This window comes from Gouania willdenowi, chromosome 9 (genome assembly GCF_900634775.1).
Source record: "Gouania willdenowi chromosome 9, fGouWil2.1, whole genome shotgun sequence".
In the NCBI taxonomy this organism is placed as follows: domain Eukaryota; kingdom Metazoa; phylum Chordata; class Actinopteri; order Blenniiformes; family Gobiesocidae; genus Gouania; species Gouania willdenowi.
Genome location: NC_041052.1, coordinates 30,765,277 through 30,791,351, shown reverse-complemented (window position 1 = coordinate 30,791,351; position 26,075 = coordinate 30,765,277). Strand labels below are relative to the sequence as shown.

The window sequence follows — 26,075 nt, the reverse complement described above, 5'->3', positions numbered from 1 at the left end:
TGTTGTTTGTTTATTACTCATTGTTATTACTTGTGTTTGTTTATTACTGATTGTTGTATATTGTGTTTGTTTTTTATTACTAATTGTGTATATTGTGTTTGTTTATTACTAATTGTTATTACTTGTGTTTGTTTATTACTGGTTGTTGTTTCTTGTGTGTTTGTTTACTGTGCTCCTGGAGGAATGGCGGAGAGATTTATTAAAGTGTCACCTCGCCATCAGCTGTGAGTTGAGAGGGCGTGGCCTGTCACCGGCGTGGGGTACTGTAGACGGGGAAGGCCAACGTGACGTTGAGCGAGTCGTTGTGTTGGACTAAGGACGTGTGCTGATAGTGAAGAACCAATTCCTTCAGGGAACCGTAGAGATTGTACGGCTCGGCAAAACCAAAGCCGCTGCTCGTCTTATTGATGACGCAGTGCTTGACCTCGCCCTCCACCCTGAGGGACAGACGGAGACAGACAGTCAGTACAGTTGGCATCTATGATAATGATATGTAAGGTTTCATTTATTCAGATGACTGTTTTTAGGAAATTTGATCTCCCGACATGTTTCGACTGTCAACTGTCAGTCTTCCTCAGGAGGCATCTACTGATCGCTTTCATGTGTCCTTATGAGTAATTTCTGGTTGGCCAGATCAAAAAACTAGAAAATGTAATAGAACAGAAAGATAAAAGCAGACGAACACACACACGGCAAACAAACGAGGTGCGTTTTGTCTCACTCACAGAGACAAAAAAAAGTCTTAACACGCAGTTTAAACTTTGCCATCACTCCAAACAAAATACCTCATTAACAATTAATATTGTCCACTGAACTAGCATGCCAAAAAACCAGGATGAGGGACAAAGTACAGAGTTGCAGGAATTCTCAAATCAAAAAGGAAAAATCCATCACTATCCTACAAACACACAAAGGCAGAATTACAGTAGTTATGGACACACAAACATACCAAACAAGCTGCGTTTCCATTACCTTTTGAAATGCGCAAAATATAAATAGCGCTATATAAAAAACACCTGAATTTTGAAAAAATTCAAATATCGCTAAATAGGGCTGAACAATTTTGGAAAATAATCTAATTGCAATTTTGTTCCTCAATATTGCGATTGCGATTTAATATGCAATTATTTTTTCAAGGGCATGTCATGTATTTTTTAATGAACACAAGCAATAAATCAATCCGTTTCATAATAAACAATTTCAGATGTATTTAAACTTTGAATAAATACAAAGTATATATTTAAAGCACAGATTACAACAATAAAGCAAACAAATCTGTAGCTTCACCTCTTCAACATATCTAACTAACTTCACGTTTCATGAAACATGTAAACATGTGGACTGCACTTCTTAAAAACTCTGAACTTAACAGGACAGTACAAGAAAAAAATAAAATAAAAATTACAGCCTTTGCAATTAGAAAATCACGATAATATCTCAAATGCAATTGATTGTTCAGACTTATCGCTAAAATGTTATTATGCTTTCATAAGGAAGAATTACAGATGCAAATACACGTCACGGAACCTGGTCACATGACCACTTCTCTCAAGTAAAAATGAAGCGGTACGTGACAGAAGAGGACACCGGGACATTTCTTAGCATATTTATTATACTTTAAAATTATTACTGCCACATTAGAAGTGAAACAACAAAGGAATACGGAGTGGTATAAGGAGGTTCTAAGCGTTCGTCTTTTTGCAGTCAAGTCTCGTGGGATGAGATTTTACGGGAATTAAGAGGCTCCATCCCAAAACAATATTTAATGGAAACACATTCAAAGTACAATTATACTTTGTCAACATTTAGAAATATCGCTTTTATTTTGCAAAAATCTGTAATGGAAACCCAGCTACAGATGGAAACTTTATAAAACTCAAAAAAACCCACGGAAGAAAAGAAAAAACTCCGTTCTCAAACCGCGACTAGGAAGCAAAAAAATAAAGCAGGGTGCATACGACCGTTTAGTACCCACAGCAAACATCACCCTTCGGATTTATGGAACACCGAAAATACATGAAAAGGACTACCCACTCCCCATTGTCGACAGCATAGGATCAGTCACATACAATATATCAAAAACACTCAACATTATCAAACCCATATTCAGACTTACAGACTTACAAATTCCAAACAACTGACAAAATAAATCTAAAATATGAAAATAGAAAAAGATGAAATCCTCATTTCACATGATGTAAATTCCTTATTCACAAAAACACACATCGTACAGTAACGCCTCAGGAATGACAAGATGCACAAACCTCACTGTTATTGACATCTCCTCAAATTCATCGCAAAATCCACATACTTTCAATTGAAAGAGACAATATATAGACAAAAGAAGGATTGGCCATAGGAGGGAGACCCGTTATCAGAGACCAAGGTCATAAACACAGCATCCACACAATGCAGACCCACACATTGGAAAAGGAACAGTACATAGACATGTACACACAAGAACTCACAGACCACCTAAACACCATGGAAACCAGCATGAGAGAACTCTGCTTTCCATGTGAAAGAACTCTCGGGATACATCAAAACAATCACCTCTGAGGAAGACTGGCAGTTGGCAGTCGATGTCATGAGATCAAATTTCCTGAAAACTGTTGTCTGAATAAATGAAACCTTAACATATTATTAAAAAAATAAGACAAAAAACTTGCTGGAATCATCTATGATACTGACAGAAAAGTTAAAGATGGGTTTCAAACTGGTGTTTTTAGGGTTTTAATGTACATTTTGAGCCAGTGTGTGTGTGAACCAGATTCTATACTGGTTTCAAACTGGTTTGGAGCTGCTTTCTACACAAAGCAGATGTGGTGTGATGCTGGATTTCTGGAAATGTTCAGGGTAATTTTAAACTGGTTTGAGGCGAGTTGTGATTCGATTTGGACTGGGTTTTTGGGGCTGGTTTAAAGTTAGTGTCTGCAATAGTTGAGAACTGGTCTTTGGACTGGTTTAAACTGGTGAGAAGTGTTTTATGAGCTTACACCACTGAGCAGGCGTAGCAACCGGGCTTGCTACTGTCTCGCACCAGAAACGTCCCGTCCCTCTTCCCTCGGAGCAGAGACTCTGCCTGACCGCGGTTTAGGTTTCCCAAACGCCAAAGACGCTCGTCATGATGAGGAAGGTCCTCATCATCCTCCACCATGCTGTACTCACTGCATACACACACACACACACACACACACACACACACACACACACACACACACACACACACACACACACACACACACACACACACACACACACACACACACACACACACACACACACACACACACACACACACACACACACACACACACACACACACACACACACACACAGTTTTTCCTGTTTAATTATTTGTGCACATTAGTGTGTGTGTGTGTGTGTGTGTGTGTCCAAAAATAGACAAAAAAAGTGGTGAACAAAAGGGTTCAAAGTTTCAATGGTGGCTTATAAGTGGCAGAAAAGAGGGTCAACATGTGACATTAGGCGTCAAAAGTGGTGGAAAAAATGTGGGGTGAAGGCATTGAAATTTGATGGCAGTGGCAGAAATGGGAGTAATGTAGAAAAACTGTGGAAAGAAAAAGTGATGAAAATAGGTTGAAAGATGGAAAGTTAGGTTAAGTTACAGAAAAAGGGTAAAAATCTGCAAAAATGGGCTGAAATTATTAAGAAAATATTCTTAGTTTCTCGAAAAGAATTTGGTGACCCCCTCCCAGAGTCTCGCAACCCCAAATGGGGTCCTGACGCCAAGGTTGAGAACCCCTGCTCTGAAGTAAAAATGAACAACTTTTGTAAATGTTCTGCTAATGCTCTATTTTCAGCTCTGAACATACAGTAACTGAGTGTAGCTTGTGTGCTCTCTGTAACCTGCCTTGTGAATTATTCTTAACGATCTTTTCTGTAATAAAAATAACAGTTTTATGTGGCTTACTGTATGTACCATACACATTTCCACACAATAACAAAAATATAGAAAATAAGACAGCAATACAGTATTCTCGTGCTTTGTTTAAAATAAAAATATTCTTAGACACCTTTGCTTTTACGTGAGCTGTGTGTGTGTGTGTGTGTGTGTGTGTGTGTGTGTGTGTGTGTGTGTGTGTGTGTGTGTGAGACTCACTCCTCTGTGGTGTCATTCTTCAGTCCGAGCCACTCGTTGAGTTTCCTCTGTCTGACTCCTTTCTGTGTGAGCCACCTACAGTAGAGACAGAGATACAGGGTCAGGGACCTGCAGGAGCACCAGAGACGTGAGGTCCTAGTGCCCGTCACTCACATCAGATACTGGTCTCTGGTCTTGCGGAGCTGGATCAAGTCCGGTTTGATGCTGTTCATCTTCTTGTCGATCTCTCTGTTGTCCGAGGCCTGCTTCTTAAGCTCCGCCTCCAGGTGCCGCTTGCTGTCCACGATCTCGCTGATGCGGGACTTCAGCTTGTCGTAGTTCTCCATGATCCTTCACAGGGACGAGGAACCAAAAGTCAGATCTCTCTCCCGTTCCCATGGCGACCCTCCCCAGTTGCCGCGGTAACCGCCTCACCTCTGGATCTCCTTGTCATTGCCCTCGCGGCGGAACTTCTCAACATAGTCCTTGCTGAAGCGCTCCTGCGTCTGACATTGCTCCTCAAAGATCTTGATGGTCTCGTTGAAGGCCTCGATGGCTGTTCGCTTCATCTGGATCTCCTACAGGCACCAAGAACACTCGGGTCATATCTGTCCTCCTCTCACACATTGCTCTCTCATTTTGTGCATTTTTGTTGTATATGTGTACGATTTTGACTGCGTCTTGTGTGTTGTGTATTTTTGTTGTCCTTTTGTTAATTCTGTCATGTTGTGTAACTTACTATAATTTCCGGACTATAAGTCATTACTTTTTTTCCATGCTTCGAACCCTGCGGCTTAAACAACGATGCCTTTAATTTGTGGATTTTTTCTGGTTTTCAAGCTTAATGTCGCCAAAGAAATGAGCTCTGTCACATTAGACCAGGTGGACCAATTAAACCATTCACATTAAATTGTTTGCGCTCCCACTGAATCATTCTAATCAGTTACAGTAGTTTGTCATGCACACACCCTCATCATGGCAAAGATACAGAGAAATGCATACGATGCAGCTTTCAAGTTGTCACACACACAGAGAGAGAAAGAAACAGCGCTGCAGCAGCATGGATGAAGTCAAAGTAAGCCAGTTTGTAATAGAAAAAAAAACAATAAAAATCATAAAGTTGTCAAATCACCACGTTGAGTTTGTTCAGAGGTGATCGTGCCCGTATTCACCCTGAGTCAGGCTGACTGAGAGTCGGGACTCGCTGTGATCGCTCCACAGTAGTGCACAGTAGAAGAACGAACAAAGCAGTGTGTCAGTCTGGTTCCAGTAAAAAGTGACCATAAAAACCCTTAAATTGACTGATATGAAGAAGTAGGGCAGTGAGGAGATGACTTCATGTGGAAAAGACGAGACAAATTTATTTGTATAGCGCAAGCAGCTCTATGTGCTTTACATGATCAAAAGGTACAACAGAAAACTACCACCCTATGGACGTGTGTCGTGACACAGATTGTAACCGGACTAAATGGTGGTTATACACTCAACACTCACATACCTGCACGCATGTCACATAGACAGTGATCGATAGTGAAGCGCACCTGATCGACGTGTGTGTGTGTGACTCTCTATCTCGGACTCTAATCTCCTCCGTTTGGTTCTCTCTCACACACGCGCCGCAAAGAAATGTGTGCAGCTTTCAACATGGCATCCATTGCCCGTCAATAACTTTCGGGTAAGGTCTGTCCGCTCTAATTAGCGAACGGTCAAACAAACATGAAAATAATAAATCATCACCAAATAAGGAACAGTAAAAAGTATTTTTCCTCAAAAGAGAAGTCCACAGGAGCTCTTGCATGCACCGGAAGTGAGCTGTGTAGTGAAATAGATATAGATGGTGCGCTAGCGCCCCCTCACACTCTGAGGTCAAAAGCTGAATAGGTTTAATTTCTGTGCCGTCCAGAAGTGAAATAAAATGAAAATAAACATTTTGAAATGACCAAATTACTCCAAAATAACAGGTGCACACACTAGGGGTATTTGGAAGCCGTTGGCAAAGTTGCAGGTGGAACAGGCACCACGTCGGGGAGATATTTGCTCCACACAAGCACACCATCCTTGAATTATAGTATAGATATAGATGCTGCCATTTCGAGTCTGAGTGAAGACAATGACAATGATATAACCACAGAGAGAAGCTACATGATTGTCAGTGACATGAGGCCTGTGTCGATGGTTGATGATGAAGCTTCACTACAATGATCCTCATCTTTAATCCAGGTCACACATATTTTACAAAACTGCATTTAACAAAAACAGGAAACTGTCTCTCACTGCTGATATATGGACACGTGTAGCCAATGAAGTCTACCTTAGGCTTACCCGCCACTACATAATGGGACAAATAATGAGGCTGAAATAAAAAAATGTGGTGTTTTTTATCCAATTAATCAATTTATTTATTGACGGACTAAATTATAAAAATAACTGTTTGTTGCAGCTCAATTATTGTGTTCATTTTGTGCAATAGATGGGAGAATCCTTTGTTTGTGCTCATTTTACAGTGAATGTCAGCAGACAGGAAGTGAGGTCACACACCTGAGACGTGCGTGTATACTCCTCATACAGTCGGTCGTACTCGCGGTTCTTCTCCTGGTACTGAAGGTGATACTCATGGAGCTTCTTCCCAACAGCCTCGATGCTGTCCTCCTTCACCACCTGATCCTGAGGACCAATCACACGCATTGATAAATCACGCAAACACACACACAGAGAGACATACTCACACATTTACCTGCTGGAGCTTTGACACTGGGTACAACAGCTTCACGTCTAGTTTGGGGTTGTACTGGGCCAGGGACTCATGTCTGTAGTGGTTGATGAGTTCCACCACAGAGCTGAAGGTCAGAGGGTCGGAGAAGCCATACTTCCCCTCACGATGGAAGACCTTTATCAGCTTGTTGTTCCCTCCTTTCCTGCACACGGGGAACACACACACGGCATGAAATGTAAACATGGCAGAGTTTAGAGGGACAACAATCTCAGCGATGCACCGAAACAAAACCAAATCTGAACACCAAAAAAAAAGAAAAACGAAATAAATGATAAGTAGATGCATTTCTGGCTCTGAATGTGGACTAACCTCACTAAATTTAAAGCTTTGCCATTATTAATGCTTCAAAGAATAAAATCTATAAAAAAATAATCAAAACATTTATTTAGTGCTGACATTCCAACTCTTTAACATGGATTGAGTCCAGTCATGATGGAGTTAAGAGGATTGGAATACATTTCAGTGAAACGTGGGGCATGTATGGCTACGCGTAGCTACTCAAGCGCACAGTCGCGTTGTAGTTTCCAGTAAAATCCAGTAAAAAAAAACTTCCCACAATCCTTAACGCTTCTCTGCAGGTATAAAAAGTACTGATATATCCTTCTCAAGTAGAAGCACTGCTGCATGATTGGACTTGTATTCAAGTACATGTAAGTCATACATAAAATACTCAAGTAAAATACTACTTTTTATTGAGTAGCTCAAATAAATATTACTCAAAGTAAAAGTTACTAGTTACTTTCACCCCCACATTTATGTTTTATTAATAAATCTTGCCACGGTTCCCTTGCATACAGTAAACATCTCAAGGAAGAGACCAAATCTTGCACAATTGGAACTTAATTTATTTTTCACTAAGGCATCTGTATAAAATAAAAGGCTTGCCAAAATGTATAATTATTTTTTAAATAAAATAACACCAATTAGTTCAAGTCAAAATTTAAAAAAATTAAATCTTTAAAATGTATTAAAAATTATCTAAGTATAGCTCCATTTATGAACTCTAAAACATGCCAAATGTGCCATGTGGGTAACAACATAACAGGTAGAAACCCCAACCTCAACCATAGAAAGTGGCTGGACTCAGAAATGGCACGACTAAGAACATATGGATTATTTGATCATTTCATTTTGTGTTCCATTGATCATTTTAAAACAAAAAATAATAATTTACTCAGTAATGGTTGGGTGTAGAAATGTAACAAATTACTTTACTTCTTTTAAAACGTACATAAGTACAAGAAATATTACTGATTTAGAAATATACTCAAAAAGGTACAAGTACCCATAAAAGCAACTCCATTACAGTAATGTGAGAACTTGTAATCTGTTACTTTCACTGTGCTTCTCTGTAGTCTTTGTACTTCTGGGACATGTTTTAAAGGCATCTGTACTTTCGTAGCTCCTGTTCATCTCTCCTGCTCTGTCTCACCAGGCAGTGAAATGCAGGTCGATACATGCCGAGCAGTGTTTTGTGTGACACCAGATACGCAGACAAGTCCACACGGTCGTAAAATCTGAGCTTTGCACTTAATTGTCCTAAAGCACGTTTGAGCCATACATGATTGGACTGACAGTCCCTTGGGGGCGGGGCTCACCTCAGAGTCAGTGTGTAATCTCCGTGCATCTTGGTAGAAGCGTCCCTGACCAGAAACGTGCCGTCTGCCGTGTCCCTCAGCTTTTCATTCACCTCCTCTCTGCACACACACATCTGGTCAGGTGACCTGCAGGCCACGCCCCCTCCTCCCACCTGAGCTCATCCTACCTGGAGATGTCACCCCAGTACCACTCGGCGTCCTGCAGGGCCATGCTGTTATTGAAGCTGCTGGGAGGAACCGGCGTGGATGCTTTGACGGGTTTTGGAGGGAGAGCTGGAGACACAGAGCGGACTTAACACACTCACACCTGATCAATACGTTAGTTCTCCTCCAGTGGTCATCAACCTGCAGCTCTCGAGCCACATCAGGCTCTTCATCTCCTCTGCTGAGGCTCCATCAATGATGGATGATCATTAACTCTTCATTTATCTCATTTAGAAAAAGCAACTCTACTTTAATCCACATTCATCTGTGAGTGAGAGTACGTCAACATCCTAAAACCATGATCTATGTCACAAAATCTTTTCAGCTCGACTTCATTCTGATAAGACTCAATTAAACATACATCTGTAAAAATAACTGAAGACAGGAGTAGCTCTCATCTTATACGTCTGTAACAAAGGACAGGAACAGATCTATCTTTATATGTCTGATGTTTTTGGGCTTTGTCTGATCAAATTCTTTTAGAAATAGTAATAGAAGAACCTACTTGTTGTTTGTTTATAGATCAAACATTTTATCTGAATCAGGGATGGATGATAAATTGGAGCACGTGCTGGACTGGAGTGTAGAGGTTGGCTCTGAATGGTAAAGGGAGACTCAGAGACTCGATCCCCTCCTACCTGGACTCTGCATGTGGATGTAAGAGCGGATCCTGTCTCTGCTCCTCTGCAACTCGCCCTCGGCCCGCTCCATGTCAGCTCTGGGAGACGGGGTGCGGGTCACGGGCTTTGGACGGGCCTGCGTGTGTCAGAGGAGAACTGGGAAAGCGCTGACGTCATCTCAGAGGAGAGCTGGGAAAGCGCTGACGTAATTTCTGCAGCTTCCAGGAGAGCATCTGCCTTTTCCAGCGACGCAACTTTCTCCTCCTCTCTCACTTCTAAGCTCAGAAGAGCAGCTTGGAGATGTGTGACATCATCCCTCCTCCCGACCAATCCCCACACTGCAGCGCCGTCGCCACGGCAACTGCTCTCCCCTCCCTCCGCTGCCGGTCTGAGGGTGATGTCATTGCTTCAGCTCAGAGCGAGCAGAGTTCTGTTCGTGTCCTCTGTCATAGACGTATAAAGAATAGATCTGTTCATGTTCTCTGCCACAGACAGATAATAAATAGATCTGTTCGTGTTGTCTGTCACAGACCAATACATACATCTGTTTAAGTCCTCTGTCACAGACAGATAACAAATAGATCTGTTCATGTCCGCTGTCGTAGACATAACTAACAGATTTAATTTTATTGGCACAAATAACAAGACAACATTTATACAGTGGTTAAAAGAACATAACTGTGCAGGAGAGAGTGAGAAGACCATTAGAGGTCTTATAAGACCACCTCCCCAAAGTCAATTTAAACATGAACAGGCATGAGCAGGCAAGTCGATGTTTTAAATGTCTATACACTATACACTTGTTAAAGATAACTTATGTATTAACATTCTTCTTAGCTGATTTAGTCTTTAGAGCAAGAGATTAATGATTTTAGAGGTAAGGCCCTCTATATTTGAGTGTATTTTGTCATGAATATCTGAAGAATATGTGAAAAAATTGTTACAAGCTCTGGGCATAACATTGGACATATGCAATATATATTAACATTATATATTGCCAAAACATTGCATTTCCTGAAAAGAGGAGCAGATGAGGACAATCTATTTGAAAAATTCATAATTCTTAGAAATTATTTTTGGATCAATAAAATCTTATTTAGATGTGTTTGGCATGTAGAACACCAACTCATATTACAGTAAGTTATATGTGGATAAATTAAACTATAATACAGTGTCATCATACATTTAGGATCTATTAAGGAGCAAATTCCACTCAAAATACCTATAGATTTCATTATTTTCCGACAAACATGAGTGAGAGATTTCCAGGTTAATTTATGGTCTACGACGACACCTAAAAATTTAGTTTGAGTCAATTCACTAATTTTGGTTTCATCAATTGATACCTCAGCCGCTCTGCATCCTCTTCATTACATTTTTTTATTTTTTGTGTATCATAAAGTTAGTTTTTTGTATATTTAGAGATATTTGATAATTCTTCATTTGCTTCTCTTGATAAGCTATCAAAATTCAAATGACATAATAAAAGTCATGTGTCATCAGCAAACATAAGAGGCAATACATTCCTCAGGTGGTAGAGAGGTCGTCTTCTCATCGAAAGGTTGAGGGATCGATTCCAGTCTATCTATACCTGTCTATGCGTCGAAGTGTCCTTGGGCAAGACACTGAACCCTAAGTTGCTCCCAGTAGTCGATTAGCACCTTGCATGGCAGCTCAGTCCCATTAGTGAATGTGAGTGTGAATAGGTGAATGAGCTGATGTGTAAAGCGCTTTGGGACTACTTCAGTGTGGGGATAAAGCGCTATATAAATCAAGTCCATTCACCATTACTTAAATCATTGACATAAATGATAAATCAAAGAGCATGTGGTGCATCTGAGTTTACCTCTGTTTAAGCTTTGATTGTTAACAAATTGTTCTCTCTCATCCAAATTGTTTTGTATCCATTTTAAGGCATCATCTTTAATACCATAATTTTCTAATTTTGTTAAAAGGATATTATAGTTAACAGTGTCAAATGCTGAAATGGTATACTTCTGGTTGTTTGTCTTTTATTTAATAAGTACAGTGCCCGTCGAAAGTATGTATTCGTGTGGGGGTTTAAGAAGAGTTGTCAATTATGGCCAAATGAGTATGTGTTTGAAGGTTGGACGTACAAAGAGGTAGAAATACTCTGTACTATTATAAAGGGGTATATGTGTGGGTGCAAATTAAAATAGTGTGTGCGATTTCCCTGGTTTAATTCTGTGGGACATGCGCATGATTAATTGATAAAGTTTGCACCAATGCTGCAGTTTCGTACAAATAAAACTATTTATTTAGCATTTAACATTTCTTAGTGCAGAGGTGATTATCATCTAAGGTTAGTAATTAATATACAAACAGGTGTAACTTAGCGAGAAGACTGAGAATAACTTCTATAAATAACATCTATAAATCATGTGTGTGGCTCACACTTCCAGAGGAAACATGGTGTGTGTGTGTGTGTGTGTGTGTGTGTGTGTGTGTGTGTGTGTGTGTGTGTGTGTGTGTGTGTGTGTGTGTGTGTGTGTGTGTGAGACTCGCTACTCCTCCATGGGCCCACACACACGAACGCACAGCAGCTGCGCACATGCACGCACTCAGTGACACACATCAGGTTGAAATGCGTGAGACTTGAGAGCTTTGCTAGTATATCAGTGTGAGTGCGGCTGCTCAGACGGACCTCTCCCCTCTCCGGTGTAACCCTCCGTCCGGAGTAACCTGTGTTGATTCCGCGGTGATTTCAAAATAAAATGAAAATAAACATTTTGAAATATAATCACCAAATAAGGAGCAGTCAAAAGAGAAGTCCACAGGAGCTCAAAACTTTTGAAAGAGCCTTAAACTATTTTCTCTCTCACTCACGTGTCTGCTTGGCCGTTTGCGCGCACGTCTGTTGCGTGCTCACGTAGCTACTCAAGCTCTTCAGCAATTGGCTCTGGTCGCACACGTAACCCTAGCTCACCACTGTGATTGGCTCTGGCCTGCACTGAAGCGGAGCTGTGCAGTGATTGGCTCTGGACACACACGTGACTAGTGGATGTGCTTCGCTCGAGGTAGACAATTTCAAGAAATGATTCATTAACTGTAGCATTGCAGTAAAAACTAAAGCGAAGTCGCACAGCTTTGAACCAAGCTGCAGCTATGGAGCAAGTATTAGCTCTCTCTGTTTACTTGAATTTGCCAGCTTTTCAGAAAAATATTTTTTTGGCATCATTGAGAATTTTTATGAATTTATTTTTTATATTTTTTATAGTATGAAATATTTAAAGGCGTGGGACGAGTGAGATACTTTTCATACAACTTATTCTTGGCAAAAGAGGATTTTTGTAATGCAGGTGTAAACCATGGCTTTGCCATTTTCCTTGTTTATTTATTCTTTTTACATCAGGAAATGATTTATCAAACAAGGATAAAAATATGTTCATAAATGCGTGATAAGCCATCTCGGCATCCTGGTGTTTGAAAACCTCATCCCATGATACCTGAGCCAGTGTGATTTTAAAGCATTCCTCATTTTTCTGGATAAATATACAATGTCTTAAACTGAACTTTGACTTTGTTTGCAAGGGATTTATAAAACAAAACTGACATACAGGAAGATGATCTGAGATATCAGCAAGCATAACACCTTAAATAATTGGATTTATAAAAGAGTTTGTTAATATGTTAAGGTTGCAGTTGATTTAGTTATCACTGTGGGTTTATGAATAAGCGAATAAAAAAAATAAGTATAAAGTGTATTTAAGAAGTCAACTGAAGAATTTAATTCACATTTCACAAGATCAATACTAAACTCCCCAAGGAAAATACAAGTCTTATTTTTAACACTTACTTCCAGTGTAGAGGACAACGCCTCATTAAAAATTTCAATATAATTTTGAGGCGGCCGATAAATGCAACCAATGACTAAAGTTTGACCCCCATAACTCCTGCATTTTAGAATCTCTATAAATTATGTTTCTACCTCAGTTTCAACAAAATGAATACTGAAATCCTTTCTTTCAAAATATTGAAAAGCCTCATGTATAAAAACAGAAACTCCACCACCCTTTTTGTTTTTTCTGCAAACATGTACTGCATTTTGTTGAGGTATAGAGTAAAATGGTTCAATATACTCATTAAACCATGTTTCAGTCAGAGCAAACACAAAGAGTTGTTGTAAATGTTCTAAAGTTGATAAGAACTGCATTAGTAGGTCAAAATTATTTGGTAAGCTACAGACATTTAAGTGAAAGCTAAAAAACACATTTTGATTTGATTTACTTTTGAGCAATGCTTTAAAGTCAATTTCATTATAATAATTGCATTTATTGTTTGGCCTTAAATTTAAACTATTTTCATCTGGGTCAATTACATCACTATATGATCTATCCTTGTTGTCAATATCATATGAATTTACAACTAAGTCACCAACAGAAACTTTGTGAAAGTGACATGAAGAGTTAGAAACAATGAAACAAACAGCACTAAAATACCTTTAGAATATAAGGCATTTCATTAGATCACATTAACATGCAGCTGTTTCAAACACCTTCAACCACCTGAGACACGTGGCGTCACACGTCTCAGAGAAAGGTGGGCGGGAACGATTGATCTGATAGCCACGTCCATAGCTGCTCCATACAACAACACAAGTGTGTGAGTGTGTGTGTGAGTGTGTGTAGTACCTGGTGCTGCTTGGCTCATGTTGAGCTCACTGGTAATCAGGATTTCCAAAACCTGAACCAAAGGAGATGGACTGACCTCAGGCCTGAAGAAAACCAGAGGGTTAAAATACACATTAAAAACGCATGTGTGTCTCTCTCTCTTTGTGTGTGAGTGTGTATGTGTGTGTGTCTCACCCTGTTGTGTGTCTGAACAGTAGAGGACTGAAGGTCTCGGCGAGTCCTCTAACACTGACCTGGTTTCTGTTCACGCTGAGTCGGGCCAAGTGTCGAACCACGCTTAGCAGAGTCAGGCCATACTGAGCAGGGCATGAGGGAGCACTGGCCACGCCCCTCAGTACCTGAGCGCACTCCTCCGGCTCTCGGACCTCTGGAAACACCAAGATTAGAAACCACGTTGAGTGGGAGGGGCTTCTTAAGCACTGCGGGGGCGGAATCAGCAGCAGGCGGAGCTGACCTTGCACGGCGTGGATCATGTCGACCTGAAGCGAGGATGGCAGGACGGGACCAGGAAGATCCAGCAGGAAGTGGATCACGCCATCACACAGTGAGGACAAGTCCAGCTGCTCCAGGTCTGAAAAACAAACACACATATACAGTTGATCACAAGTGCAAACAAGAAGCCATCTGTGAGGAGGGTGTTCGAGCTCATGTGGTCATCATTATTAGGCTTTTCACAATCAAGATTTTTGGGCCGATCACTGATCAGTGTTTAAAAAAACGATCACCGCCCTGATCATATGAGTAGGGATGGGTTCCGAATTTGGGTTTAGCTTATTTTGTACTGCCCGATTTCCTTCCGTAGCCTACTACCCGATACTTTGATTCACAAAAAATCAATCTGTACCATGTTTTGGTACCTAAACGCATCCTTGTGATGTAAGGGAATGTAAGAGTTGCTGAATTTCCATGTGGGACCTGAACATAACATTGCAATCACAAGAGCGTCATGACATCGGTAGCTGCTGGTTGAGTAAACATGGCTGATAATAAGCAGTCCAAAGTATGGCTCCCCTTTTTAAAATGCGATACAGACTGAACAAAAACATGATATGAAACAATTTAAATGAGTCCCTGAACAGCAAGCTGTGTCAACCACAAGAGAGTTGGAGATCAAGCTGCAGGCGACATTGGAACTACATGAAGCCCCCAGTAGCAGACCGCAGTAATATTTCCCAGTTCTGTGGGATCGGAAAACCCGCTTCACAGGTATTCACAGGTGCACCGCGGAGTTGGGGCGCACACACCCACACACACACACACTTCTGTGTCCACCATTCCCCTGAAACAGACAGAAGTGTCTGATTGTAAAGCGAAAGTGTAAACAGGAGTGTTCCACTCTTAGGACTCTCCCTTCTACCATGCAGAGGCATGGGCAGAATAAACAAAACACACACGCACACACACACACACGCACGCACGCACGCACACACGCACGCACGCACGCACGCACGCGCTGCCCCCACTTTTAGAACCAGTAGACTCAGGGAGCCGCTGAGCTCCAGCCGAGCAGCATTTTCACCTCTGTCCACAAATGCGAGTGTGTTGAACCCTTCTGTGTGAATGATACGAATAAAACAATGTAATAGGAGCATCTACAAAAAGTTTCATCACGACATTGACGATATTGATCAGATCGGCAAATTAAGACATTACAGCCGATCACAATAATTGCAAAAAATGCATAATATTAGCCGATCCGATATAGCCGAACAGATCAATTTAATACCTAGTCATTATATCTGGTGACTCTTTGTTGAACCGCCTGTTTATTACAACACAACAAGAACATACTTCATTCATTCATTGTTTACCATCAGTCACAGGATAACAGGAAGACCAGTCTGGCCATCACACCAGGATAAGGCAGTGCTTTGATTGCACTATTCACTCGTGCGCGCGCACACGCGCACACACACACACACACACACAAACCCCGCCTCAACAGACGGAGTGTAAAAAAACAACTTGGAGAGAAGAAGCCGAGGACCTTAGGATTGGATCAACTCATCCAGGATATCAGCATCAGACTAATGCTAACACGCTAAGCGTTAAAGGGAAGTCCTCACCGGTATCTGCGAGCTGCCGGGCTTCTATGCCTCCTCCGTGCACGCTGCGGTAGACGTGAGGACAGTCCAGACCTGCAGCGAGCACACGGACAGAAACAACCATCTGTGAGCAACTGACCAACACTGGAGTCTGATTAAAGATGTGCTGTGGCATCTGCTCACATGTCAGTCTGTTGTTTGTGTGTGTGTGTGCATGTGTGTGTGTGTTACCCTGGCTCTCCACGGCCTCCATCAGGCGGCTCAGTAAAGGAGGGGCTGTGTCTGGAGGTCCAAACAGCTCGGGCAGGTCAAGCGTCAACAAACCTGAGGAACAAACACAGGAGGGAAACTGAGGAACTCCCACAATGCATTTCACTAAGCCTGAGGGGTTCGGGCTAGAGCTGCAACTAACGATTATTTTCCTGGTCGACTAATCTCTCAATTATTTTTCCGACTAGTCACAATTGTTTTTCTGTTTTAAAGCATGTATTTTGGACTGTTTTTTAACACCTGCTTAAATCCTTACACCTGTGAATATGTCCCTGTTGTACTGTGACAGCATGTTTTACAGAGAGGAATTAAACAATGACATAAAACATGTATTTGTTGTGTCATATTTAACACAGAAACTATCATTGAAATCAAAATAAAATCATGAATAAATCAAATATCACAAACTTAAAGTGTAAGTTCAATTCCAAAAGATTTCTGAGGCAATCTTAAAAAGCTTTAAGGTTAAAGCTATAGAAATTAAAAACATATCCTACGCATTGGCTGATTGTTGAAATATCAGCCCATGTACAAACTGGGGCTGCACTGTTTCTGTTTGGATGTCTGTGTATCTCCTTCATGCTTGAATGATTGAGAGCTGAACGTCATAGTTTACACCAGTGTTTCACTGGTTAGTTTTCGGTAAAAAGTTCTGAAGCTTTAGAAACTTTAGGTTCCGTCAGCTTTTTCTTCTTTCCGCCATTCTTCTTCACTGTTTATTTGCACAAAGTTGGTGGTGCAACACTGTCCCTATCAGTCAATGTGAGATACTGCAGCAGAAAAAAAGCACAGGGTTCCCACACTTTTTTCACAATGATTTTTCAAAACAGTTTACCAATTTTCCATGACTTAGCTCTGAAGCGCTATGATCTTTTTTTGAATATGCATTTCCTGGTTTTTAGCATACGCCAGCTGAAGTGATCATACCTACGCACAGTTTTATAAGTGAGGTGGAGAGGGAATTTGCATGAATTTCTGAAATCTTGAGAGTCCCGCTCAATTATGCTGCCGGTATGCAGCACTTTCACTTTGAGATGACGCTTAACATCTTTGGGGTTTAACATATTTTCAACATTAAAATAAAATTTCCAAAACAGTTCAAATATTCCATGACTTTTCAAGACTGGAAAATCGTTTGTTCAAATTCCATAACTTTTCCAGGAATTTCAAGAACGTGGGGAAAACAGAAATTTTACCATGAATTTACAAGATGAAATTAAGCGTTGATGATACAAAATCCACGTCAACTAATGTTTGTAGTCTGCATTATCAATTATGCTGACTAATCATTGCAGCCTTAGTGTACGTTATTGGCGTTCATCTCTGTAGCTGCTACTTCGAGTGTTTGTCCTTCTGTTTAGTCTTTATATGCTTCCTTGAGAACAAATTATAGAGACCTGTAAGGTTGATTATGAGAGCTACGCAGACAATACACAACCATATCTTTGAGTGAAACCAGATGACTATGGTCCCATTGAGGTGTTGTGTGACTGCTTAGAAAAGGTAAACTGCTGGATGAGTGAAAACTTCCTTCAACTAAATCATGACAAGATGAAAGAGGACTGCTGTGAGCGAGGACCTTCAGTCTTAATCTTTAAAAACTAAAGACTATATCTTGGTGTTCTGACGGACTGACTATCAGCTGCTCCATACTTTTATCTCCAGCAGACTGGACTATTGTAAACCGGGGTTTCCACTTGATACGCCATCCGGTAATCCCCACCAGTTGTGTTTTGAGTGCGCCACGGTGCACTCCGGTTGGACGACTGTGAAGTCACAAGACAGAGGAGTTCTCTCAATATGACATACCAGCCTGTCATTGCCCGATCTCGTTAGATCTCGGAAGCTAAGCAGGTCTGGGCCTGGTTGGAAGGTGGATGGGAGACCACTGAGAATTCCAGGTGCCACAATGGTATCTGTCATTGTGTCCTTGGGCAAGGCACTGTACCCACATTGCCTACTATGAATGTAGTGTGTGAGTGAGTGTTGGTGGTGGTCGGAGGGGCCGATGGCGCACTTTGGCAGCCTTGCTTCTGTCAGTCTGCCCCAGGGCAGCTGTGGCTACAACAGTAGCTTACCACCACTAAATGTGGAGTGAAATAATAATCCCTTAATTCTGTAAAGTGGCTTTGAGTGTCCAAAAAGCACTATATAAAATTGATGCATTATTATTAAGAAGGTTTAACTCTCTGGATTTGTCAGACACATTTTTCTGCTAAAGGGGTAAGGAATCATTTATGAACATGTTTAAGAGTAGAAGGCGGCCAGAAAAAAAGTTGTAGCAGATTCCGCCCACCACCTCAACTTCTGGACAAGAGGATAAATATATAGCGGTAAATATATAGAGGATAAATATATAGCGCCCTCTGCTGTTAAAAAAAGTACTGCGATTCAATTTTCAGTGTATCGATGTGAAACATGATACCTATGAATCGATTTTTAACTGCCTTACGATTAATCGTTACATCCCAATTGGATGTACAAAGAGGTGTACATACTCTGTAGTGTTATAAAGTGGTATAATTGTGGGTATAAAGTAAAATAGCATATGCAATTTCCCTGGTTACACACACACACACACACACACACACACACCAAACTTTATTTATAAATGTATCATGTGCATGTCCCATAGAAATAAACCAGGGAAATCGCACACGCTATTTTACTTTGCACCCGCAAATATACCCCTTTATAACACTACAGAGTACAGGGCTCGAGACTGTGACCAAAATGGTCGTATATGCGAGTATATTTTCAGTGTGTGCGAGTGAAAATTTTATCTGGTCGCATCCGTGCGAGTGACCTTATTTTGGACGGAGCGGCTCAGGGCCCTACACAATATTTTCCAGTGGTGGCACTGGTGCGACCAAGTTTTTCAGTTGGCCGTTCCAGTACAGAATTCGGTCGCACCCCTTTTTTTTTTTTAAACGGGGGGGGCATACAGAACAGCCATGCATGCTGATGAATAGTTGACTTAACTGACGTACCGTAGTTTTGTATGAAGTAAAGATTGACAATGACTTCAGATATTTGCAAAATGTTTTAACGTTTTAGCATCAATATTTTCTGCAACAAGCAGTGGTTGAAATAACAGGTCATTTATCTTATATAATTTTAAAAAAAGAAGTAATTTTTTTAAAATAACAGCAAAGCATAACAACAGGTTACATGTATTGTTTTTTTTTTTTTTTTTTTTTTTTTTTTGCAGGAATGCTGTATTTGAATTAAGTTAACAGTAGCATAACCAACTTAGCATTTGCATTGCTTCACCCCATGGAATTAAATTCTTCTTATAGTGAGGTCTCCTAACCCTCTTCCCCTGGTCTGCAACCTTTGCTCTACAAGGAACCATTTAATCTCATCTCACCTGGATTAAAGTCCTCCTGGAGCCAAAAAAAAACACCTTCGCAATGAAGTCAATACAGTGAATTAAATTATACACAGTTAAAATTAGATAGAATAATAATGTTTGATTTAATTTGACTTGATTTATATTGATCATGTAAATGTCAACTTAAAAACAGTTAAAAAAAATAATAAATTGACATCAATAAATAAAACAGTATCTTGCATCTTCAAATTCTTACACATCTCAGTTTACATGAACACAATGTTATATAAAGCAGATTTTTTAGTTAATGTATTTGAAAGGCGACAAAAAGGAACTTGAATTTGATAACACATGATCATGTGGTCAACACATGCTAATTGATAATTTCTTGCCACACATAAAACATGCATATTTAACTGGTACATTGGTAATTAAATGAATCTGTTCCCACACAATTAAAATCTCTACTTTCTTCCAGAATAGTGTTTATGTTGGTTTAGTTATCTTACCAGGGATTTAAAACTTAAGGTTAGTCACAAGAAAGTTGATGTATCTAAATGTTGCAGGAGGTGAAGTAGGAAAGTGCTGAGTCATTGCACAATGTGATTTATTTTAGGTTAACAAATTGTTATATCTTGATTTTATTTGTCATTAATAGCCTCTGTAAGAAAAAAAAAAAAAAAAAAAAAACTTTATATCTATAATATAATAGTTTTGTTTTTAAAGCTATAGGGAGCCATTGCAAAAGAGTCAAATGGCCATATTAGGCCCCAGAGCCGCAGGTTGCAGACCCCTGCTCTGGGAAAACCACAGCAGAACATCTGGCCTGGCATCATAGTCCATCAGTTCTGGTCCATCCATGCTGGTTCTGCTCTATCACCACGCTCTGCATGTTCTTTTTTACTGCTGCTCTCAATGTGAGCGCACATTCAGTGAAGGGCTCGTTATGCCCGGCTACGTTCACTGACCGCTCGCACTCTAAAGGAGAAAAAATACTCGCAAATGCGATCATTTTGGTCGCAGTCTCGAGCCCTGCAACTCTTCATCAGCATGCATGGCTATGCTGTACTTCCCCCCTCCCCAGTTCAAAAAAAGGGTGCGACCAAATTCTATACTGGTGTCACTATTGCCACCACTGGAAAAGTTAGTGCAGAGCCCTGGAGTATGGACACCTCTTTGTATATCCAACCTTCTAACACAAACTCATTTGGTCATAATTGACAACTCTACTAAAGCTCCCACTATATGAATACATACTTCAACGGGCACTGTACTAGTACAAATGAAGGAGTCTGAACAAGACAAAAGTAAATGCAAACATTACCTCAAACCTCTCAGTAGTTCATACACCGTAAAGTTGTTTTTCATAAAAGAAAATAATTAAATGTTACCAGATGTCTGCTTTTAAGAAACTAGGTACAACTTTAATCAATTTTTCCCTCCAACATACTGTGCAGGACTAGCTTTCCCACATTGTGCTTTTTTTAACTTCACTACTTTAATGTCCTGCCGTGAACGCAAGTAAGGACACGACATTCCAACGCTGTAATGGAGAATGTAGCGTAAAAATTATTATTTTCAACACCCCTTGATAGAACTATCCAATCAGATGATTTACTGGTGCGTGTGTGTGTGCACGCGCGAGTATGTGAGTGCTTCTCACCCTCCGACTCGGAGTCTGTCCGAGCTGACGCTGCTGATGCTGGTCTAGGTGGGCGGGGCTTTGGTGTGGGTGGAGACATCCGCCTCCTCCCGACAAACTCCACGTAAGTCCCTGGGAAGTCTCCTTTCTCCTGTCAGTGAGGGGTGAGTCACATGAGGCTCTTTAGCTCCGCCCCTGAGGCTCACACACACAGACACACAGTGACGTCAGTACCTGTGTGGTCTCGTTGAAACCCGGAAGCCAGCCGATCTCAGACGGCCGCTCCTCCACGCCGCCGCCACAACCAAGTGCAAGCAGCGCCGCCCTGCTAACCAGCAGCATGTCCCCCACGTGCAGGTCGATGTCCTCGTCCCGCTCCTTCCTGTAGTCGTAGAGCGCTCGGTACTGGAAACCCTCGGAGCTCATCGCCACCACTTAACAAAAAACAAACCCGACTGGAAGCAAACAAAGGGTGAAACGGTGCTCTCAGAGTCCAGACAGGAAGAGGCATGGACAGCGCTTCCTTCGCCTCCTCTGCTCCATCTCTGCTGGCGTCACGTCAACCCTCCGTCACACGTGGATTCACCGTTCAGGTGCAGACGTGTGAGCGGTGAAGACATCGGCCCTGTCAACACAAACAACAGGTGATCGTCTTCGTTTAGAGCCGTGCTATTGGCTGAGGAAGGTCCACGCACGGCACGCCTTCTAGCTGAATAAAGAATACCCCTGAAAACAGGAAGTCTATGCTACCATGGCAACAGGGTTGGGGTCAATTATATTTTTCAATTACAATTAAGCCTTCAATTATCCATGTTCAATTACAACTCAGTTATGATGACGGTGACCTGCATTTTTTCCAATTACAAATAAAATTATACTTTTTTCCCTGAAAATTAAATACAATTATCTTCTCAATTACTAAAGTTCAAACTAAAATACTCAAAATTACTGAGCCTTAAATAAATAACCTTATAAAACATGACCTTCCGCTTATTTCAACTTTCTGTTAGCATCTCTTATAATAACGGGTCAGTTTTGTTCCAAGTCTTAAATCAGCTGCAAAATACACTTAAAAATATGATCTATCATCTACTTTATTTTTCATCTCTTGGTTACCGTGTAAAGCTTCCTAATCAACAAAAATATTGGTATTAATATAAATATATTATTATATATACTGTAAATATTTTTGGTGTGGGTTCTGAACCTGTATTCTGACAGTAAAGCCCTTGATTTATTTATTACGTATGTACTACGTATGTGTAAACTATAGAACTGTAACATGGTTCAACAGGTTTGCGTTTAATGAAATTATACATTTCCATGACAATAACAATTACAAAGTCAATTATCTGAAATCAATTACATTTAAATTACAATTACAACATCAACAGATTTGTTAAAATATAATTACCATTATAATTAACAACATCTCATCCGAGCTACAGAAGATCCATGAGAAAAGTTGTGCAGGGAATGTATTAGCTCAACAAGCTGATTTTTTAGTTTTTCTTAAAAGAGAGAAAAAAGAATAAATATTGAGTGTACATTATTTGTATTACTGAAATCTGGTAACAGATATTTACAATTACATTAGCGTTAAAACCTTCAGACATTTAATATGGAATGAAATATATGCAGAATAAAAAAAGTAAAATGTTAAAGTCTGAACTCACTTCTAAGCACTAAGGGTGTGCCAAAATATCGATACAACGCTACATCGCGAGGTTTCGTCTTGCGGTACGTTATCGATTCACTGGCGCCAAATATCAATATTTATTTATTATTTTTTCCCTTATTACACAAGTATAGGGCCCTATAAAATCATCAAAAAAATCAAACATTATTGGAATCGCGGATGGAATCAAATGGACAGAATCGGCATGAAATGCGTCACCGTGAGGCAAGGAACTTTTTTTTAATAGCGAAATATTTCTGGGGACTGCTCATTAGGTGCACCGCCCTCCCTCTCCCCCCTTTTGGCTGCATTACACGCCACCTAAACTGCCAAAAAATGACGCAAATCATCACTGACAGATCGACCAGTGCCTGCTTAACTTTGCTGTGCCTGTAAAACTCTGTCCGTTTCTTGTCAAGTGCTGAGGCACTCTGAGCAGCTTCACCTGCTCAGTGTGTTAACAACATCTCATCATACCTACATACCTGTGAGAAAAGTTGTGCGTTGTGGACAAGATCATCAATGCCAGGGTAATGCACTGACTGAAGTCTTTATGTGTATTTTTGTATCTTTCTGTTGTGTTTTTGTATAATTATAGTTTTTTGTTGCCATTGTAGTGTGATTCTGTTGTCATTTTGTATATTTTTTGTATAAATATTTAGTTTTGTGCATTTTGAGTCATTTCCATATTTCTGTTGTATTTTTCTGTAATGTATGTTTTTTGGAGTCGTGTATTTTTTTTAATCTTTCAGTTGTCATTTTGTGCATTTTTTGTATAATTGTTTTTGGTTGCTAGTAAAGTGCCTCGAAGTGCGTCGAAAGTATGTATTCATATAGTGGGAGCTTAAGTAGAGTTGTCAATTATGGCCAAATGACTATGTATTTGACGGTTGGACGTACAAAGAGGTGTACATACTCTGTTGTAAAGGTGTATATTTATGGGTGCAAAGTAAAATAGTGTGCGATTTCCCTGGTTTAATTCTACGAGACATGAACATGATGTTTGTTGTTTTTTTTTAACTCACTTTTATATTTTTTGTTTGGTGTTTGGTGTATTTTTCTGTATGTTTTTTGGAGTCATTATGTGTATTTTTGTATCTTTCTGTTGTGTTTTTGTATAATTATAGTATTTTGTTGCCATTGGAGTGTGATTCTGGAGTCATTTTGTGTATTTTTTGTATAAATATTTAGTTTTGTGCATTGAGTCATTTTTATGTTTTTGTTGTTTGGTGTATTTTTCTGTAATGTATGTTTTTTGGAGTCATTTTGTGTGTTTTTTATCTTTCAGTTGTCTTTTTGTAAATATTTGTGTAAGTGTTTTTGGTTGCCATTATAGAGTGATTCTGGAGTCAAATTGTGTACTTTTTGTATAAATATTGTTTAGTTTTTTGTTTTATTTTACTCATTTAGTATATTTTTATTATAATAAATAAATACCAAAAAAATACGCAAATATACCCCTTATACCACTGTACTAGTAATTTTTAATTAGCCACAATAATGCCGTAAAATAGGGAGGCGGTATAACGGTATCAAAATTTGGATACTGCCGAAGTCTAGTGTCAGTGACAGAGATCTCCGTCCGTACGTTAGCATTCCTCAATTTGATAATCCTTCTAATGTATTGTAACAATGTAAAAATGTACAAAGTAACCAAATACAGCACACAGCAAAACAGAAGTAAACAAATTCCATGCATGTTTGTATGAATGAATACTGAGGGGGGCGTGTTCATGGGTGCGTCAGACAAGCTTGGAGTTTCTTAAAGAGACAGAGGCAAAATCAAAGCGTCATGAACCGTGTGCTACAGAGGGAAAGTTTTTTTTTCATATTTAATGCATTTTCTCAAAAAGTTCTGCAGCATAGTTATTCAAATATGCTATAGAACGGTACTACGTGCCGGGGGGGGGGGGGGGGGGGGGGGGGAAGACATTAAATTAATTCTGAATTTATACAGTAACACAGACATCATAAAGTGTGGTGGATGAATTTCCATGCGATATATCGATTATCGCATTACTGCGATGATTTCGGTATCGAGGACATTTGTAATTCTCTGGTTAATGCACACAATAATTAGAGCATCAGATTAAAAAAAACAACTTAAGTTTTATGAAACTTTTGCCCTCAATTAAGTCATCGAACACGGCTTATTAAAACATTTTGAAGCTTAGCTATTATGACATTTGCATTGAAAAACAGAACTAATCATGTTTAACATGCAAAAATGAAAATAAAAAGCTGCAGGACAAGAGAAAATAAGATTATTCAACATTTAAGTTTAGATAATAATTGCTCAAATTTGGTATTTTAAACGGGACCTGTATTAAGCAGCGCGTTGTATTTTTCTGGTTACATACACATCTACACTGGAAAACATACGAAAAACGTTTATCATTGAAATAAATAGACGCCGAAAAGTAGAAAATAAAAGTTTAACGTATCAGCTGTATATTATACTTAAACATTTAAGACACATAGGAATAGTGTCAGAAGCTCTAAAATGGTCCAAATTGTAAACGGAGTTAGGTAAGCAGCAAATAATGATTTAATAAGTGTTTAAAAGTGTGTAAAACACAACCACGATGCATTACGTGTACAGGTACCACTAATATACACAGTTATTAAAAATGCTGTGATGTTTTTGCTGTTAAAATGTAATTTTATACCATTAGATACTTAAGGAAAGGGAAACACCGCTGCATGCCAGCGTTAGCATAGCCGCCTAGCTTGTGTCGCTCTGTCGGTGTCTCACCGTTAAATCACCGACTGAAGCCTCCGGTAAGGCGAACACAGGCCGACATCACAGAGCAGAACCTGCAGAAAGTCCACCGAGCGGCCAGAACGCCTTCACACCGAGGACCGTTCCTCCGTTAAACCGGCAAAAGTAGACGAAACGCTACAAGCCCGTCAGACTCAAGACAGCAGTGGCACGCGGACTGCGCATGCGTCACCACGGGAGAACCCCATCAAATAAAAACCGTTTAAAAACAAAAATGATCAAAACTCAGATTTTCTGTCAAGTTTATGAAAGAAAAAAACACACAAAAGTTCAAAATGTATAAATAAAAATATTTAAGTTCCTCTTCATCTCACTCATTTTAATACATGTATTTATGCAGTAAAAAAATGATAATCATACAAATAGCAGTTCAAA

The 26,075-nt window shown here is 39.9% G+C and overlaps 1 protein-coding gene across 3 annotated transcripts; it reads right to left on the bottom strand.

Moving 5' to 3' along the window:
* Positions 1-65: 65 nt before the first annotated feature.
* LOC114469297 (phosphatidylinositol 3-kinase regulatory subunit alpha-like) lies at positions 66-25,847 on the bottom strand. 3 transcript variants are annotated; one of them, XM_028456658.1, is made up of 17 exons: positions 25,674-25,847; positions 21,475-21,865; positions 21,262-21,391; positions 16,226-16,318; positions 16,016-16,087; positions 14,404-14,520; positions 14,124-14,316; positions 13,950-14,032; positions 8,641-8,746; positions 8,474-8,572; positions 6,837-7,017; positions 6,641-6,766; positions 4,538-4,680; positions 4,277-4,453; positions 4,124-4,198; positions 2,997-3,167; positions 66-437 (listed from the first exon to the last, which is right to left on the bottom strand). In XM_028456658.1, the coding sequence occupies exons 2-17, from the start codon at positions 21,664-21,666 to the stop codon at positions 248-250; spliced, it is 2,148 nt and encodes a 715-aa protein (XP_028312459.1). In that variant the 5' UTR covers positions 21,667-21,865; positions 25,674-25,847; the 3' UTR covers positions 66-247. The 3 variants fall into 3 exon arrangements, with proteins under 3 accessions (XP_028312459.1, XP_028312460.1, XP_028312462.1); XM_028456659.1 differs by having other exon boundaries at positions 21,262-21,388; XM_028456661.1 differs by lacking the exons at positions 13,950-14,032; positions 14,124-14,316; positions 14,404-14,520; ... (3 more) ...; positions 21,475-21,865; positions 25,674-25,847 and adding an exon at positions 9,316-9,647.
* Between the last annotated feature and the right edge of the window lie 228 nt (positions 25,848-26,075).

Excerpts from the sequence above, each read along its gene's own strand:
- LOC114469297 (XM_028456658.1), bottom strand. The coding sequence starts at position 21,666 with ATGAGCTCCGAGGGTTTCCAGTACCGAGCGCTCTACGACTACAGGAAG. Across the intron at positions 21,392-21,474 it reads GTTTCAACGAGACCACACAG|GAGAAAGGAGACTTCCCAGG; the intron begins GTACTGACGTCA and ends CCTCACTGACAG. Across the intron at positions 4,681-6,640 it reads AGTATACACGCACGTCTCAG|GAGATCCAGATGAAGCGAAC; the intron begins GTGTGTGACCTC and ends TGGTGCCTGTAG.